General features: G+C 38.3%; 1 protein-coding gene across 1 annotated transcript in view; it reads left to right on the plus strand.

The window, feature by feature from the left end:
- The first annotated feature begins 1,399 nt into the window (after nt 1-1,399).
- The window catches only part of CFTR (CF transmembrane conductance regulator), a 201,451-nt gene continuing 183,691 nt past the window's right edge, over nt 1,400-19,159 (plus strand). The window contains exon 1 of the mRNA XM_065883990.1: nt 1,400-1,577. Within this exon, the coding sequence (XP_065740062.1) occupies nt 1,525-1,577 (53 nt within the window). The 5' untranslated portion in view covers nt 1,400-1,524. The remainder of the gene's footprint in view (nt 1,578-19,159) is intronic.

Consider the following 19,159-nt stretch of genomic DNA (forward strand, 5'->3'; position numbering starts at 1 on the left):
AAGGGGGAGCTATAAAGACCTGATTTGAACACATTTATTAATTTAAATACGTGTTCCTGTCTTTCTGTTATTATGAATTGCAGTTTCATTTGTACTGTATCTGGGTGACCACAAGTGAACAACAAGCAATTCGTAAGTAAACGCCCTTGCTTTAGCTGTAGAGGCATTAACATAATCAGACCAAACTTTTTACTTCCATTTGAATTTTTCAATTTAAACTCAATGTGCCCTTGCTTTTACACAACAGGATTCAGGAACAAAAGATTTGGTTCTTTAAAAACCATCAAACAGGCACACAATCCACGCAGCAAAAACTCGGGGAAGCTAGAGCGCCCACACCTGGGAAAGCTTAGATGCCCTTCAAGAGTTGAAGATGGCGTTTCTCTGAGGCAGGTCAGCGTTAACATGCTACCTTCGCTTCAAAGATTGTTTGGATTCCTTTCAGTGTTGTTGGTCAAGATATTTTGCTGACCGAGACTATGAACTATAGGATGGCGGGTGAGTCTACACACTGTCCGCTTGTCATCATCGTACTCGCTAACACACACAAAAGCCTTCTTGAAAACTGCAAGCCGGACTGAAAAACTTAGGACAGACAATGAACAAATCCTGGGCGGGTAATGGACAAAGCGGCAATTCCTCTTACGTCCTTATAGGGATTCCCTCCACCTGAAGTAGGTCTCCTAAGGGGCCACACTTGCAGCTCACCTAAGCCTGAAAACGAACAAGCTTGGTTTTTCCCTCTGACACTCAAGGGAAGCGCTAAGGCGAACACATCAGACGCTGCCGCGGAACTTTGCAGCTCTCCGAGGCTGCAGTTTGATACAGGAAGAGACATCTTTTCGTTCCCCTTTCAAAAGGCACCGTGCAAACGTAACACGAACCCGGCTAGGATCTCGGAAAAAGGGAGGAGGAAGAAGGCTCGGGGAAGTTGGCCGCGGCGTGCCCTGGGTCTCGCGGAGCCTGGCGCGCAGGAGGGTCCAGGAGGCTCCCGGCGGACTGACTGGCGCTGCTTCCGCTGGTGGCTCCTTCTGTCTTCGAGGGTCGGAGACTGGACCTGGAGAGCGGCCGCGACGGTCCCCCGCCTGCGGGCTGGGCTGGGGCCGGACGGTAGGTAGGGACGCGGACCTGGAAGGAGCGCGCGCGAGGGAGGGAAGGCTGGGAGTCAGAACCGGGAAAGGGTGGCGCGGAGCAGCGAGGGAGGGAAGGAGGCGAGAACGAAGGAGCGGGCGCGGCGCGGCGCGGACGCTGGGCGCGGACGGGGTGGAGAAAGCCGCTAGAGCAAATTTGGGGCCGGACCAGGCAGCGTCCAGCTTTTAACCTGGGCAGTGGAGGCGGGGGAAGGAGCGAAAGGAGAGGGGAGGTGTGTGGGGTAGGGGTGGGTGGGGGGAGTTGGAAGCAAATGACATCACAGCAGGTCAGAGAAAAAGGGGTGAGCGGCAGTCTCTGAGAAGAGTAGGGCATTTGGCATTAGGAGCTCGTGCCCGGCCTGCCCCGGCAGGGACCCCGGTGCTCCCAGAGACCATGCAGAGGTCGCCTCTGGAAAAGGCCAGCGTCTTCTCCCAACTTTTTTTCAGGTGAGAGGGTGTCCAGCTGAGCTTTGGAAGCACACGTGCCCAGGAAAGAGGAGGACGCGTGTATGGGCTGGGTTTTGGGGAAAGTGGAATAGTTTTTTAAAAAGATGCGCTGTCATTCATTGCTATGGAGGAGGACGAGGATTTTGTGGAATAAGATAGAAAACATTAGGAAGAGATAAAAGAGTAAACTGAAGCCGATTGTGTGAATAAAGAGCCTTAGCTTAACCCTGAAGTTTTAACTACTTGCAGCTGAAGATCACTCTCAAGACCCAAATGTGCTACTGTGCAATTGTCTTCTTAGATTTTTCTAAGAAACTTGTGAATTACAAACTTGTTAATAACAAATACTTACGTTTGGCCCCTGTTTTTCCCTCCTTCATGCCTTGGAAACTTAGAAGTCTTCTTGGCTCATGTACTACAAGTGCCGTGCCTGCATGTAGTAGGTGCTCAGAAAACACTTGTTGACTGAATTTTGAACGTTTATAGGGGAGAAATATAAAGTGGGTAATATGTGCTTAAAGTTTTTATTGTTATGATACTGAGTATATCTAACAAGTATTTGCCACAATTCCATTATTCTTTCTTTTAAGAATGAAAGCAAATCCTTCGAAATACCTGTTTTTAAAAAAGCCAATTCTACAAGCTCTACATTTTAAAAGAGGGGTCAGAATTACCATGGAAATGTGAAACCATGGGAATAGGTACTGAAGTTAAACCAACTGACTTTTAATAAATTGTACTCTTATCCTACTTTACATGTGATGAGCCATAAAAGCTTGTGAACTTCATCTAATGAGATTTAAAAAAATTGAGTCTAAGTTCAGAGTCTTAGGCAAAGTGTAGTTGGATGTAGCATTTCATATTTGAAGTGTTCTTTGGATACTGTATCTACTTTATTTCTGTTATACTTGTATGAATGAATGAATAGGTTCAGCTCTCTCATGGGATATTACTTAATTCATAATTATCTAATGAATCAGCATACTTAGGTATCAGAAAAGCCAAATACATTATAAATATGCTCATATGTGTGTGGGAGAAAGGAGCTTGGCTTTCACATTTTTCTAAAATGTTTTATTCTCTGAATGTGCAGCAAGCCTGGAACTCAGGTGCTAAGGAGGGCATAGGCCGTAGGAGGAGAGCTCCTCCCTGTGGATGGGAGAGAAGGACTTTACTGTTTGGAATTGCCTCTTGGGTGGGTGTTTTCAGTACCTTTCGTTACTGCATCTATATGAATGGGATTGTCTGTTGATCTGTTTTCCTGTTATTTACAAAATCAGAATGGTAATTGGCATAAATTGTAGCCTTTCTACTAGAGCACTTGGAGGAACCTAAATGCCATTCTGTCTAAAAATGCAGTTTTTTAAAAAATGCAGTTTTCAGAAGAATACATATCCCATGGCTACGTCTAAGTGTAATACTAAGGAACTTTAAATTAGCTCATTGTTGATTTAAATTATATCATTGTTGGTCTATCAAAGTATTTTTTTCTTTTTTTAAAACAGATCACCTTATACATTTTGGTATAGTTTTAAAAATGCTCTCAGGTGGATTTGTTAAAAAATAAATATTATAATGGCTACTAAATTTGTGAAGAGCATACTCAGTCCTGCTCTTCAAACTACTTTATAATAAGTTGCTCTAAGAATAGGTATATTTTTAAAAGTTAAGTTCCTACTATTTATAGGAACTGACATTCACCGAAAGTACCAGTGATTATAAACTTCCTTCTGGGTTGTAATTCTGAAAAGGTAAGAAACGTATTTTCTGTCTTCGGATTAGACAGTAGTCCTGCTTAGTGGTCCAGGGTTTTAGGCCTTGGATTCAGATTGCTTTGATTCAGATCCTGGATCTGCTACTTAGTAGCTCTGTGACCTGAGGCAAGTCCCTTAACATCTCTGTTTGTGTGACTTGACCTTTAAAACTTGGACACTAGTAGGACCGATGTCTTAGGGGTTAATCTGTTGAGAAAATGCATGTAGAGTCGTTAGCCTAGTAAATGTTAGCTGCCACTGTTATTATTATTAATTACCATATTTTTACATTCTTTACGATACCACATACCTTGTTTATATAAAATATTCAATTCATCTTTGTTGAATATAATTTTATGACCATCCATCTGTATGTGCAATGAATGGGCCTAGATGAGAATTTAATTTAGGAAAAATCTCGTCCAACATGGCATTACCAGATATACAGGAAAAAAGTTATATGCTTGTATCATATGTTGTTAAATGCCTCAGAATTTAACTTTCTGAGTATGATCCATTCAGTTTCAGAGTCATAAAAGAGTAAAGCTGTTTGGTCTGGTTTATAGATTATATTAAATATCTTTTATTGTCTAGATTTTGTTACTGGGAAAACTAATAATGTTTAGGAAAAATTTAAGTACTTTTTTTTTTTTTTTTTTGCGGTACGCGAACCTCTCACTGTTGTGGCCTCTCCCATTGCGGAGCACAGGCTCCGGGCGCGCAGGCTCAGTGGCCATGGCTCACTGGCCCAGCCGCTCTGCGGCATGTGGGATTTTCCTGGACCGGGGCACGAACCCGTGTCCCCTGCATCGGCAGGCGGACTCTCAACCACTGTGCCACCAGGGAAACCCTAAGTACTTTCTTAATTTTGCATGAATTTCACATCAAGTATGAAATTTGAAAGATATCTGAGGTGTCATAATGCATAAAATAATAATAATGTCAATATTATAAACATAACCTAAAAGAGAATTTCACCACAAAAATTCAAATAGTGTGTATCATGGAGACCAAGTTACATTAACTTAAAGCTTTTATGAAATACAAAGATGTTTTTAAACTAGAGGTGATATATTTGCATAGAATTTATAATTTATATACCAGTGCAATTGATTTACAAATGTTTACCAAGAGAGATTATGTTTTTCATTTTTGAGCAATTTGTCAAGTTTACATTTTCTAACTTTTAAAGGTGGTTATTCAGTTTGTTCTCTGTCTTCTCTCATGCCCTGAATTTCCCATATTCTCTTTAGATGTTAGATTGTGTACCAAACCATGTGTCAGATGACACAGCTTGAATTTTGGTCATGGTTTTCATACCAGAAGTCTAGATCTATACTTGAGGAATTGTCAGAGCCCCACAGAATCCATGTGTACAATGCCACAGGTTTCTTACTAAGACTGGATATAGGGGCCCCCAATAAATTCTACAGGTAAGTCTCAAGTAAGACCAAAAAGTAAACAAGGTTAGGCTCTAAAGTGGAAATTCAGCAAAGAGTCGAGTATTGTAAGTCTCAGCTTAATAATAAGATAATTTAAGTTACTTTTGTAATCATTAAATATGAAGTAATGAGAGATTTTTAAATAAATACACTAGAATTTCTACATCAGGATGGATGTGGTGGATCAAAGTAGCTACCAGTGAAATTCTGCCTTTGATCAGAATATTTTTGGATTCTTTTAATGCAATTAACTTTAAAACAGTATATAAATTTATTCTCATAAGTAGCTTCATTACCTTCTTTAGCCATTTTTTTATAGTCGTAGCTTGCTTTGGATTAAAAGTTATATTACACAGACCAATCACTTGGACTTGCTTTTAAATGACTTGATTGTAGCTCAAAAAGGTATAAAGATTTTTCATCATAATTTGCTTTGTTAACAGCCAAGTGCTACTTAAGTTTAGGTATTATCATTCCAAAAGTGTATTGCAAACTTTAGCGAAAGTGCTTTGAGCAACAGAAGATGATTACAGCAAGTATGTAATGAAAGACCCATAAAGATGACAATTTTGAAGAGGACCACACTAATTTGGTTATATAAATTACAGTATATGTAAAAAAAAAAATCCATCACAATGACTTTATATTTACATTTTATTTACTTTTTGCAAGGTGTGAGGGAAACTAAAATTATGGCCGAGCCATAAGTAGTTTTGTAGTTTGTTGGGGGTATTTATAGAAATGTTGCCAAGGGAGACCAGATGGCCACTCAAACAAGGGCCTGTTCCTATCCTGATCAATACACATGTGGTATCTCAGGTTCGTCTCTCAGACAAGGCTTAGACTATCCAAATCAAAAGAAATAGATGCATAAAACAAAATGCCAATATGAGTTGCACAATTCGTATTGATATGTACAGCTGCCAAGGGTCCCTCAATAGCGTGAGTTCACTTAGTCAGTCAGTGGGCAAATGCCATCCAGTGAGGACAGCCCAGGGTTCCCATACATTCTCTTGGCTTTGTCTCTTGTAGGAATTGGAGGAGGCCACTTTTGGGACAGGGGCCCCCCCGGAACAGTGTTGCCTGAACACTGACAAATGTTGACTCCCTACACCAGTCCCCTAAAATTCCTTTCTACCCATCTGTCTTCTGCTAATCATGATTTTTATGATACAGTTCAGATTTGCAACTTGGGATCTGTGTCAAGTTTGATTGATTTAACTCTCAGTTCTAAAAGTACCTCCTCTGCATGGTATTACTAAAATTGTAATTATATTTTATTATATAAAATATATGTGTATATATTAAGTTTCTTTTAGTTCATTTTGCAAGTTTAAAAAATTCCTCCTTGGTTATGAAGTGTATTCCAATCGTTTTTATATGCTGGTTCAAATTATTACTCAACTCTCTGGGAAGATTCTTATATACTTATAACACATACCATACAGTGTAACTGTAATATTCCATCCCTTGCTGAAGAGAGAAGTGGAATCAGCTGCCTTAACTAGTTCATTAATATTTTATGTTTGATGTGACAGTCAAAATATCCTCTAGAGCCAACTGATACACTAGGGAAATCATGGTTTTTCAGTTTTCCATTTATGTTTCATGGGAAGAAGTAGGAGTTAGTGTGATAATATTCAGTGCATAAATGTTAAAACTTGTTTAAAAGGCCCTTAAATGATCCCCAGTATAAAATGTATTATTATTATCAGTGTCGCTTCACAGGAACCTGTAATTTCAGTGATAGAGCTACAATATAAGCATAGGATTGCAAAACCATCAGGGAAGGGTGTTAACCGTTTAGCGTGCAGCTGTATGTTGTTTATCAAAACTTTAAAACCACCTCTGACTCAGCAGCAATTTTGGCAATTTTGATTCCAGTGATTCCTGACGCATCTGTGTAGGGCTCTTCCCTGGAGCAAAATCTCTGTGATGCAATGATGTCAAGAGGAGAAAACAGATTATGATAGAGGTCTGGTTGTTTGGGAACCCTGACTGAAGGCTTACTTTATAAATATGTTAACGTTACTATTTCAGGTGCTTCTCTTCAGCTCCTAAGATTTTACCTCGTGGTTGTTTGAAAGTAAAATTAGCATTACAAAGTGGCTTTGCTATTGAACCTAAGAGTTTAGGCTTCTTTTTGCAAGAAACCTGTAAAAATTCACTTAGATTGCTTGATGTAGAGAACGAATATATTCTTCCAGAGCTCTGAATGATCTGCTTTCACAGCTGTATCCAAGTCGCAAGACTTGTCAAGTTTGCTATTCTTTGTGCAGCTCTGTTAGCTTATTACTATCTTTCGACATCAATGACTCTTTCAAATTGTAAAGCCCTGGATGTCAGGGCCTTCTATGACTTGTTTAGTATTCAGACCATTTCAAGACTCCTGCATGCACCAGTTTACTAAATATTTCTTTGTGATGATGATAATTCCATGGTGATCCATGGAGATTTATGGATATTGTAGTTTGCTGACATTCAACAGTCCTATAATACAGCATTATTCTGATAAAGAGAGGTCAAAGTGAGCAGGACCCTGGACAGATTTTCTAATACTTAGAGTAATTATTCCGTGAAATATTTCTTATCTTCCTTTATAGCCAGGCCTTTGCCTTGCGGGAAGGCCTGCTTGCTAATTCCTTGCTTATGGGGTCAAGAAGTGATTTGAAGATTTCTGCTCAGTCCTTTTGGTTAAGATTCTTAGCTCTGAAACTGGACAACTGGGCTTTACTCTGATATAATCAGAGAATTCTCCCATAGGTTGCTTCAGAGCACTGAGTCAGAGCAATACTGGCTGTGTAGGCTATGATTCAGCACAACTTGGAGGATACCTTAATTTATTAATTCACCACCTTTTGTATTCTATGAGAGGCATTTTGAAGGTTGATGTGGACAAGGAAGAAATTGGTGCTGCCTTCATGGAATGAGTTCTCTGAAATCCAGATTTTCAAGGGCTTATAGTAACTCTTCCTGGGCATCTAATCCAGTCTTAGACCGGTTAAGGAAGGCTTGCTGCAGGAGTGACTCTTGAGTTGGCACCTATCCAGACAAAAAGGGTAGGGCTGGGTTAGGAAAAATTTAAATACAGAAGTGGCAGACTGTGTGTAGCACTGGCAGCAAAAGCGAGCATGGCACCTTCAAAAGAGTCAAAGAAGTTCCCGGTAACTGGAGCATAAGATGTGTGACAAAGATTTGTGGGAGCTGGGTCTGGAACTCTAGCGAGGACCAGATCGTAAGGGGCTTGGTGAAGTTTGTCTGGGCTTTATCATACTGAAAGTCAAAAGCCGTGGCTTTGTAGCAGGGGAGCAATGTGTCCAGTTGAAAGCTGTTGCAGTTTTGCAAAAAACTGATAAAATGAAAGAGTAGCAGTTGGGATAGAGAGAAAGATGGATTTGAAAGACATTAGGAGGTAAAATCAACAGGTTTGGTAATTGATAAGAGGTGGAAAGTGAAGAAGAGAGAAGAATCAAGGATGCTGTCTAGATTTGCTGACATGGGTAGCAGTGGGTGGTGTTGACGCTTGCTGAGGGCAGAGGTTTCAGTTGGAGGAGGCATCTTGCGGGGGGAGGTGGAGGCTTATGAAGACTCTCAACTTCTTTTTGAGATGAAAATGGGAATGATGCATACGGCTCAAGGCCAGATAATATGATTATTTGAAAACACATTGAAGTGATTTAGAGCTTTAGGTGAGAGATATTTAGATGTCAGAGGTGACAATCAGAATTGTAAATACATCCCTCACACTGTTCAGTAAAGTCCAGGGTGGTATCTAGGTAATAATTTAAAGTGCTGACTTTTTGAACTTTTTTGTGGTATGGAGTCACCTGAGAGTGTGTCAGAAAAAAAGCAGCGGTATACTAGGGACAGCACTAGTTAAATTCTACCTAGAAATTCTACTTAGCGCCCTCCCCTGCAAACCCACCAACTGATATATGAAGGGTCCCCATCCCACCATAACTTCACACATTTAAACAGCAGTTTTTACACAGCTGATTACTACGATCATAGACGTTTAAGAAGGACGTATGAAAATTCACTGGGGCTTTAAGTATTGTCTGCGGTGATTGAAAAAAAGATTTTCTGGAATACAATCTGAAAAAAATATAACTGAAAAAGGTAATGTATGATCATTAGCAAAAAGGTATTTCAAAGTTACAGAAATATATAATGTAGAATGTGTAAGCCCATGGGTAACACTGTGGTTTCAATATATAGTTTAAACTCTAATTTAATACCTAATACCACTATTAGGTTTTGTTAATCTGAAAGAAGAAGATTCTCATACTCTTGAAAAGATTACATATCATTGTTTTATGTTAAAACTTTGAACCTGTTAAAGCACACAGAAATTTCTTAGCATTGCCTACATGGGTGCAGCTACCTTCTGCCCAACTTCACACCCAACCCCAACACCTAGTGAAATTCTTAACTTCAAAAAGGGACACAGGAGTTTCATCTGTTACCAGTCAGACCATTATGTGAAAATTAAGCTTAATAGGCAGAATCCTAGAGGTGCTGACAGCTGTGTTTCGAGGAGATTCTAGGCCAGACCTTGGAGCCCAGTATTGGCTATGGGAGCAACAAGAAAATGAAGCCACTGCTGGCCAGGATTAGCAATCCTCATAGAGGCAGCATACTGGACAAACTTTATAGGAAGCTCTCTTTGCACATTTTATTTATTTTAAATATCTCTACGAACTCTGGAAAATAGAACAACAACAAGAAAGCTGTACTTTTTCAGCCCAAATCCATTGCTATCCTTTACATCAGGGGTCGGCAAACTTTTTCTGTAAAAGGCCAGGTAGTAAATATTTTCAATGTTGTGGGCCACATAGTCTCTGCCATTGTAGGGAAGCAGCCATAGACAGGATGCAAACAAATGGGCATGGCTGCATTCCAATAAAACTTTATTTATGGGCACTGAAAATTGAATTTCATATAATATTTAAAAAAAAGTTCTATTGCAATAAGCTTCAGAATTTACAGCTTTAAAATTACTTAGTTTTAAATAAAGATCTAGAAAAAATTTCAGGGCTCATTTGTAATTAACATTAGTGTATTCAATAATTGAGTAATTTTAAAAGTAAGTGAAACACTTAGACATGCAAAGTGGACTTTTCAGAAGAGGGAACAGTAGTTTAACATTAGATTAGATATTAACTTCTCAGAATAGTTTTGTCTTATAGGAGCCTACTGACCATCTCTTCTTTACTTCTTTTTTGCGTATACATTTTTTTTACGCGTCCTTTAAGGTATAGGCTCTATCTTATCCATCTTTTGGTTCCAGCACCTGTCTGACTCCCTGGTGAATAGTAGGCCTTTAAAATATACTTGTTGGGGCTTCCCTGGTGGCGCAGTGGTTGAGAGTCCGCCTGCCGATGCAGGGGACACGGGTTCGTGCCCCGGTCCGGGAAGATCCCACATGCCGTGGAGCGGCTGGGCCCGTGAGCCATGGCCGCTGAGCCTGCGCGTCCGGAGCCTGTGCTCCACAATGGGAGAGGCCCCAACAGTGAGAGGCCCGTGTACCTCAAGAAAAAAAAAAAAAATATATATATATATACTTGTTGAATGAATAAAACTTGACTAATTCAGTTTATGTTTATACTTCTAAAATTTAATTTTTGATGGAAATGTAAAAATTTACTTATAAATATGAAATTTTAAAAACTTTCCATTTGACTTTCCTGAAGATAAAATATCAATTTTGAATAAAAATTTTAGTTGCTTTACCAAATCCATGAATTCTAAAGTATAACAAAATAGGAAAATTTGGTTTTTTTGTTTGCTTTCTTGTGTGGGTTACAGGACTTTCTAGGAAAGTTCTAGGTTAAGTTAGTACACTATTATTTTTCTTCAGAAGATCAATGCTTTGCTAAAGATGAGTTTTCCACCTGAAATACTTTTTCTCTTCAAATATCATGTGAGTATTCTGGGTGCCTGACAGTTTAATTTTAAAACAGATGATTTCAATGATTATTTCCAGAATTTCTTCCTAAATGTATATACCACAATCTAGTCTTAAAAAAAAAAAAGACCTTAAACTCAATTTAGTCTTGGACCTCTGAATACATTTTTCAAAATAATAAATAAGCTGATGAAATATTTATTACCGAAAGAACTTCTCCCTTTCAATCAAAGATAGGGTTGGCTTCTGAAACACATTAGCCTCTTTTCCGTCGCTTTTCATCTGAGATCTATTAGAGTTAATCTCTCCTATCCGTAAAAATGAATGTATATCTTGTATATATGGACTGTGAACAAAAGTGCACAAATAAATCCCCTATGGATTAATTTGATTATGGAGCAAACTTGGCTTAACATCATTCATGAAGTTTAACAATAGGTATTTTCATAAATCAGTTTCAAAAATAAGAGCATAAAATATATAATGACGCTGAGATCCAAAATTTTATTCACTGTATTAAGAGTTTATAAGACTGATGAAATTAAAGCTCCAATTCAGCCATCCCAATAACATCAGAGCTAAGGTTTTATGCAATTTTATTAGCTAGAAAGACAACCACTGTAAAATGAACTCATTAATGTAAAAGTAATTTTTGAAATACTAATGTGATTTTTATTCATTCATTTATTCATGCATGCATGCCTTTATTCAGTATAAATGTTGAATCTCTGATATATTCCAGAATATAGCAGTTTGAAGGCTTAGGCCACATATCAAAACCTATTATACATTCTAATTATTCTTTTACTAGAATTTTCACATTGATATTTTTAATGAGACAATTTTATTTCTCTTTGGAGCAAAGGCCATCATATATATCTATAGATTTTCCCTTACTCCATTTAATGAAGGGGGCCTAAATTTTTTATTGATTTACCAAATGACTGAATAAAGGTCATCTCACATAAACTTTTCTAAAGTCAGCAGTATAATTCCTTGACAGCAAATATTGTCTGATGTATTTAAAAATTTTTAAATACTTCCTATGAAATGTAAAGATAAGATCATTACATTTAGAAATGTATTTAGCCCTTGAACACAGTCTTTGGATCCACTGAGGTGTTAACTTGTAACTTGGCAGCCTTTCTGAACTCTCATACAAGGTTTTGCTGATTCAATTGTTTCTGTTTCTGCCAAGGGTAGCAACACAACTCTTGTCTTTCTTGAGTCACGGTCTGTCACTCCAGCCACTATTACTGCAAAGTAGAGTTAGATTCTGGGGTTAGTAGACATGTATGTTATTATTAAAAAACAATGAGTTGCCAAATCTCCTATCGATGAAAATTTGATCAAAGTTTAGTTATTCTGTTGGAAAAGAAATCTAGCTAGAAACAGGATTAAGAAATTCTTTTTTTTTCTTTTGGCTGCGTTGGGTCTTTGTTGCTGAGTGTGGGCTTTCTCTAGTTGCGGCGAGCAGTGGCTACTCTTCGTTGCGGTGTGCAGGCTTCTCACTGCGGTGGCTTCTCTTGTTGCGGAGCACAGGTGTGCGGACTTCAGTAGTTGTGGCATACAGGCTCAGTAGTTGTGGCTCGCGGGCTCTAGAGCGCAGGCTCCGTACTTGTGGCGCACCGGCTTAGTTGCTCTGCGGCGTGTGGGATCTTCCCAGACCAGGGCTCGAACCCGTGTCCCCTGCACTGGGAGGCAGATTCTTAACCACTCTGCCACCAGGGAAGTCCCAAGAAATTCTTTAGGTAAAAACTTATGCTCTTAAAATTAGAAGCCCTTCATAAATATCAGTATTTTCTATAGCTTCAGATAAGTGCTTCTCAAATTGCCAGTCACCTGCTCAAAAAATATATTAAGATAGATCTATGTATCTATAATATATCTTACATTAAATATGCAGATTCCTAGGTCCCACTCCATACCAACTAAATCCAGAATCTCTGGGAGAGGGCAACTATAATCTTGGTTTTTTGTTTCCTATTTGTTTGTTTGTTACATTTCAGGTGATTCTTTTTGCATACTAAAGTCTAAAAGCCATTAAGTTAATCTTAAGAAAGTGGGTTTAAATGGCCCAACTAGTGCTTTTCAACCTTAATGAAAGATTGGAAAACTGCAGATTTGAGGACAAAAACCAGGATTCTACCACATAATCATAAAACGTGGGATATGGAGGTGATTCCATCTTCTCCCAGCTCCACTAGACTTCTCTTTCCTAAAATTCTTCTTTTTAAAAAAAATTTTTTTTTATTGCAGTATAGTTGATTTACAATGCTGTGCGAGTCTCTGCTGTACAGCAAAGTGACTCAGTTATACACATACATTCTTTTTTTATATTCTTTTCCATCGTGGCTTATCACAGGATATTGAATACAGTTCCCTGTGCTATACATTAGGACCTTGTTGTTTATCCATTCTAAATGTAATAGTTTGCATCTACTAACCCCAAACTCTCAGTGCATCCCTCTCCCTTGGCAACCACAAGTCTGTTCTCTATGTCTATGAGTCTGTTTCTGTTTTGTAGATAGTTTCATTTGTGCCATATTTTAGATTCCATGTATAAGTGATATCATATGGTATTTGTCCTCTTTCTGACTTACTTCACTTAGTATGATAATCTCTAGTTGCATCCTAACATTCTTCTTTTTTAATCTTAGGATCCAAGGAAGAAAATTCTGAAAGTTCACTTTTTTTTTTTTAGCAAATTAACAATAGAAATATAGATATCGTTCAACTTGCCACAGAATTTAAAATTTCCTCTTAAATAGTTCTTGAAATCTGCAGTTTTGCCTCCGGTATCTCCTAACATCTACTAAGCACTTTCTATGTACCAGGGATTATATGTATTATCTCAGTGAATTCTTCAAATAATTTTAGATAGAGTCTACATGTAAGAAATATGTAGTTTAGAAAGATTAAAGAGCTTATACAAGGCCACCCAGCTAATTACTGTGAAGTCAAGACATGAACTTACATTGATCTCTAGAACTCTTAACCAGTGTATCACACTATCCAACAATCTAGAATGGAATTGGTAAATTATATAATTTCACTTAATTTTGTATATAGGTTTTCTTAATTTCTTGTCTCTGAAATTTATTTTTGATACATGTATTATAAATAATATTATTTAAATAAGGCATTAGACTCTGTTCTTCTTGGAAATGCCAGGAGCATGCCCTCTTACAGTGTTTTGCATGGATCTATAAGACAAACTACTTGAGGTGGAGAGAGGTGAAGAGGGAAGGATGGGGAGGGGAAGGGAAGGGTCTTGTCTTAGATTAATGAGGTCTTTAAAATTCTAAATGCCCAGTTGAAGAGTGAGAGATGTGATCAGCCAAAAGCATGCCGTTAGCCAACCATTGTTACATGAACACAGCTCAGTTTCACAAAACTTGACCCAGACTGCACTTCTTATCCTTCTTTTTTCCATCCAGGTACTAATCAACTCCTTTCATCTTTTTCATTTTCTAAATCTAGCTTCCTGCCTTCTTCCACTTTGTCAAACCTACTCAGCTAGGCTTTCTGTTGCGTTTTTGTATCCATTCTTCCTTCCTTACCAACTTAATCCCCTCCGCTGAGTTCCAGGTTCAGTCACTTTAGTGTTCGTCTCACCACCACCCACCCTCTTTGGTGTCCTGTTCTGATCACCAGTCCCTGGTTGTTCATCACTCATGTCATTTGTTTCTTTATGTTTACTCTTACTGTATTTCTTGGGGACGAAGGAAGAGGCAGAATCACCTCACAGATGGTTCTTCAACTTGATGTTTGACTCTTTGTATGTATAAATCTTGGATTTTCCTAGTGCAGTGGTTTTTACAATTTTTTAAAAGCAATATTTTTATCAGTGAATCCAGAATCCAAAGGAAATCTTCTATGGAACTGCAATATATGCAAATAAAAGTGAAAATAAAAGACAGTAAGTCCTCCATAAATATAAAGATATAGGTAACCTCCTGCTCCAAGATAAGGGCTGAAATGACTATATAACATTTACGTGCTCTTCCTTGGTCCTACATGCTTACGTTTTTCACATTATGCTTCTGAAATTGAGATGACTCTTATAATGTCAAAAGAAACCTGTCAGCCGTCAGGCCCAGGAATAACTTGAAATATGGGAACTTAGCAGTTCATAGAAGGTATATCTTCCTGTAAGTTCAGTTGAATTATTTGCGTTGGTTGTATCCCACAAAGTTGACTTTTAACTTAAATTTAGTTTCTTGCTTGAAATTTCTTGAGAAGGATTATTCTGTGATCTAGTTTTGAAAGAACAGTAATTATTTAGTCTGAAGTTTGTCTGGCATACCAAGCACTGTAATTAAGGTAGAAGTTGCCCAAGTTCAGCACTGTGCTTTACTTTGAAATTATACTGCCTGTCCTACAGGTGAAGGTGGTGTGAGTGCAACTTGTCACTTGTAACCCTATTCATAACTGTGAATACCAAGAATAATTCAAAAGTATGTTTTTGACCTGAATGTGAAGGCTTAGAAGAAAACTTTAATTATGACACTGAAGAAGGAAGTGGTGTGTAATTGTGTGAATAAGTATATAATACTGAAAAAAAATTTTTTTAACTGTGTATATTTAACTTAGAGGGGCTTTTTTTGGAAAGGCCATTATTACACTGGTGATGAGTCTTGTAATCAATGTTACCTTATTGTTGAGTCAGCATGGTAAAGTATGGTAAAACCGAGATAATATCATATGCTTCTTGTTATCATTCCCTGGGAATTGCACAACTCTCTGTTATGCTGGAATGAAACCTTGTATAAGCAGGTATGCCAGAGATATGATGGGCTGCTAACTGAGCCTGGTGCAAGTCTATATATGCATGTCTTGGTGCATGTTCACTATAGACCATGTTCACTTGGTTTATAGTGAACATGCTCACTTATGCAGTGTGGGTATAACCAATGACAGATTGCAATATGTTTAAATAGGTTCAAAGAGATGTCAGGGGAAGCTTTCCTGCACAGTGGATGCTAAATGAGTTAGCCTTGAAGTCCAGGATAATGTTTGGATGGATCCAGTGTGTTAAAATTTTCATATAACAGTTTTGGGAATGTGTGATGATTTCATTCTTATTTTTAGAATAGTAAAACATACTTTAAAATATTGACATTTCAAATCAAAAGCTGGTGAACTCCAGGAAGTATCTCAGGGGAACACTAGGTGTTGGGGTCCATAGTTTGAAAACCACTGAACTAGTTTTTCCCCCATATTGGTTGGTCTCGACCTTCCCTTGAGTCCTCATTTCACCCATCCTATGCTCTTAGAAAATGGTCTCACATTTGACTTTGTCTGTATCCTTATTGTCAACTCTGAAGTAGCAATATATAGGGGAAGAAACATGTACTTTGGAATCAGACAGACCTGGCGTGAATCATTGCTTTGTGACTTAACAGCAATATGATCTTGGGTAATTTACTTAACTTTGATGATGATGTTATGCTCATCAGTACAATGAGTTCTCCTCTTCTTAACACAGCTCAGCATTATTATGAGATCTAATATTCATTGAGTGTTTAATATGTGTATTAGTCAGCGTTCTCCAGAGAAATGAAACCAATAGGATATATATATATATATATAAAATGATTTATTACAAGGAATTGGCTCGCATGATTATGAAGGCTGGCAAGTCCAAAATCTGCAGCATAGGCTGGTAGGCTGGAGACCCAGGAGAGCTGATGTTCCAGTTTTATTCTGAAGGCAGTCTCCTGGAGAATTCTCTCTTGTTTGGTCGAGCCTGCATTTTTGTTCTATTCAGGCGTTCAGTTGATTGGATGAGGCCCACCCGCATTATGGAGGGCAGTCTGTTTTGTCCAATGTCCACCAAGTTAAGTGTAAGTCTCATCCAAAAACACCCTCTTACCATCATGCTCTGATAAGCCAGTGCATTAGTTTGCTAGGGCTGCTGTAACAAAGTACCAAAATCTGGGTGGCTTAGACAACAGAAATGTAATGTCTCACAGTTCTGAGGGCTAGATGTCTGAGACCAGGGTGTCAGCCGGTTGGGTTTCCTCTGAGGCTCTGAGAGAGAATCTGTTCCATGTTCTCCCCCAGCTTCTGATGATTTGCTGGCACTCTTTGACTTATAGACACCTCACTTTGATCTCTGCCTTCATCTTCACGTGGCATTTTCCCTGTGTGCCTGTCTCTGTGTCCACATTTCCTTTTTTTATAAGGACACCAGTCATATAGGTGTAGGGCCCACTCTAATGAACTCATTTTAACTTGGTCACCTCTGTAAAGATCACATTCTGAGGTACTTGGTGTTAGAATTAAAATATATCTTTTTTGAGAGGAGCACAATTCAACCGAAAATAGTAATAGTCTTCAGGAGCAGAATGAGCTATGGAAGCAATTTGAAACTCTAAAGTATAATACATATAGACGGTTACACTAATTTATGAAATTTTTTAAAAAGCTGTGTGTACCTCATTTGTAATGGTACACAGGTAACATGGAGACAATGTCAAGTACGTCAGGTGACATGACATGGGAACGGTCAAGAAGGGTCAAAATAAAAGGATCCAGGGCTTCCCTGGTGACGCAGTGGTTGAGAGTCCGCCTGCCGATACAAGTGACACGGGTTCGTGCCCCGGTCCGGGAAGATCCCACATGCCTCGGAGCGGCTAGGCCCTTGAGCCATGGCTGCTGAGCCTGCGCGTCCGGAGCCTGTGCTCCACAACGGGAGAGGCCACAACAGTGAGAGGCCCGTGTACCGCAAAGAAAGAAAAAATAAATAAATAAATGAAAAAGAAAAAGCGTCCAGTTGTTCTTGAGTAGACTGAAGAACAACTTTCCATTTATGAAATTTTGGTACATTTCCACTAAGAATAAATAGCTTGAAGGCCAGACATTAGAATGTTTTGGTAATGAAGAGTGTTAAAAATGAAAACATTTTATTGAGGAGAATTAAATAATTTTGGCTGGAAGTTTTAGAATTATTGGCTTTAACTTATGACTCAGAAAAGGGGCATAACTGTTAATAAAGAGTGGTCCCTGGAAAAGTATAGGCACCCTCACATTTGCACTGCATTTACCATTGACTTGAAAAATATTTTAACTTTTTTTTTTTTTTTTTGCACTGCCTCAGGCACTGGACCAGACTATGGAGATATAAAGATGTATATTACAACTACGTTGTCCTCAGGAAGTTAATCTTATGAGGGAAATAAACTAGCAAAGTATAATGTGGTAACATAAATTTAACAATTTAAAAAATAATTGAGTGACAGTTATGTGCTATGCTCTGTGGTAGGCAGGGAATACAGCAGTAAAAAAAATCTCTAAGGTATTTGCCCTTGGGGAGTTTATAGTCTGGCATGTTTGGAAACACAGGGGTTTGGCAGACAAGCAAATAGACAATTAGTAATGACAGCTCAGGTGGAGGAAGTACAGGAGAGAATGGAATGCATGGGAGGAAAATTAAACCTAGATTGTAGAGAGACACACATAATTCATATGAAACTATTTCAATGCATTTGAGATTTTTGGGAAATAGAAGTCAGGTTTTATTTTGAGGAAGTTATTAATTTTTCTTCAGTGTGACCTGGCATTTGGCTGGTGTTGGAACAAAACCAAAAAAAAAAAATGCTGTATCAAATGATAGGAATAGGAGAATCCTTTAAAAAATTAAGAGCCATCTTATTATCAATGGTTTCATCCAGTGAGAGCTCCTGCAGAGTTTAAAAGGAAGAGAATCTGGCTTGATGTTTCCTTTAAAGTTCTTTTTCCTAACGTGTATATGCAAGCAAGAGATTATGACATTTTGAAGTAAAAATAATTCTTAAATGCCTGTAAAAATGATTTGCACTAAACTATCATCATTTGTGTTATGATTTCTGTTTTTAAGGACCTGATTGCAAAGGTGACTGTTCTGAGCTTTTAAATTGCTTGTTAGCATCTAATGATTCAGTCGTCCATTATTGTGTGTTTTGCTATTGGGGGAAAAAGTAACTTAGGTTATTTTGTGGATCTTTATTTACTTATATGTTGACTATATGAAAAAAAGATGTAGAGATTAAGTGAAGAGGATTTAAAGTAAGGCTTTTGCAGTGAAGTCTTATTTCCATGATAAACCTTGAACCAATGGTTGTCTCCATTCTCTGCTTCTGTCAGGCCTCCTTTTTTTCCTGGGATTCACACTGGGGATGAGTGAGGGTTCAGCCACTACTGTTCTCCTCCCCTTACATCTTATAGGAGTTTTACTGTCAATGTCCCTCTCAGTGATATCAAGCCTCCAAGAAAATGAAAAATAGCATTAGCATTGCTCCAGAACCTCAGGAATAGGATCTGAATCTTAAATCCTGAGTCATACAATGTGTCTACAAACACTCCACACCTTGCCAAAGCAGGGAGAAATAAAGAAGATGCTAAATTTACCTTTTTTAAAAAAAATTTTATTTAGTTATTTATTTATGGCTGTGTTGGGTCTTCGTTTCTGTGCGTGGGCTTTCTCTAGTTGCG

This window comes from Phocoena phocoena, chromosome 9, assembly GCF_963924675.1.
Source record: "Phocoena phocoena chromosome 9, mPhoPho1.1, whole genome shotgun sequence".
NCBI classification, from domain to species: domain Eukaryota; kingdom Metazoa; phylum Chordata; class Mammalia; order Artiodactyla; family Phocoenidae; genus Phocoena; species Phocoena phocoena.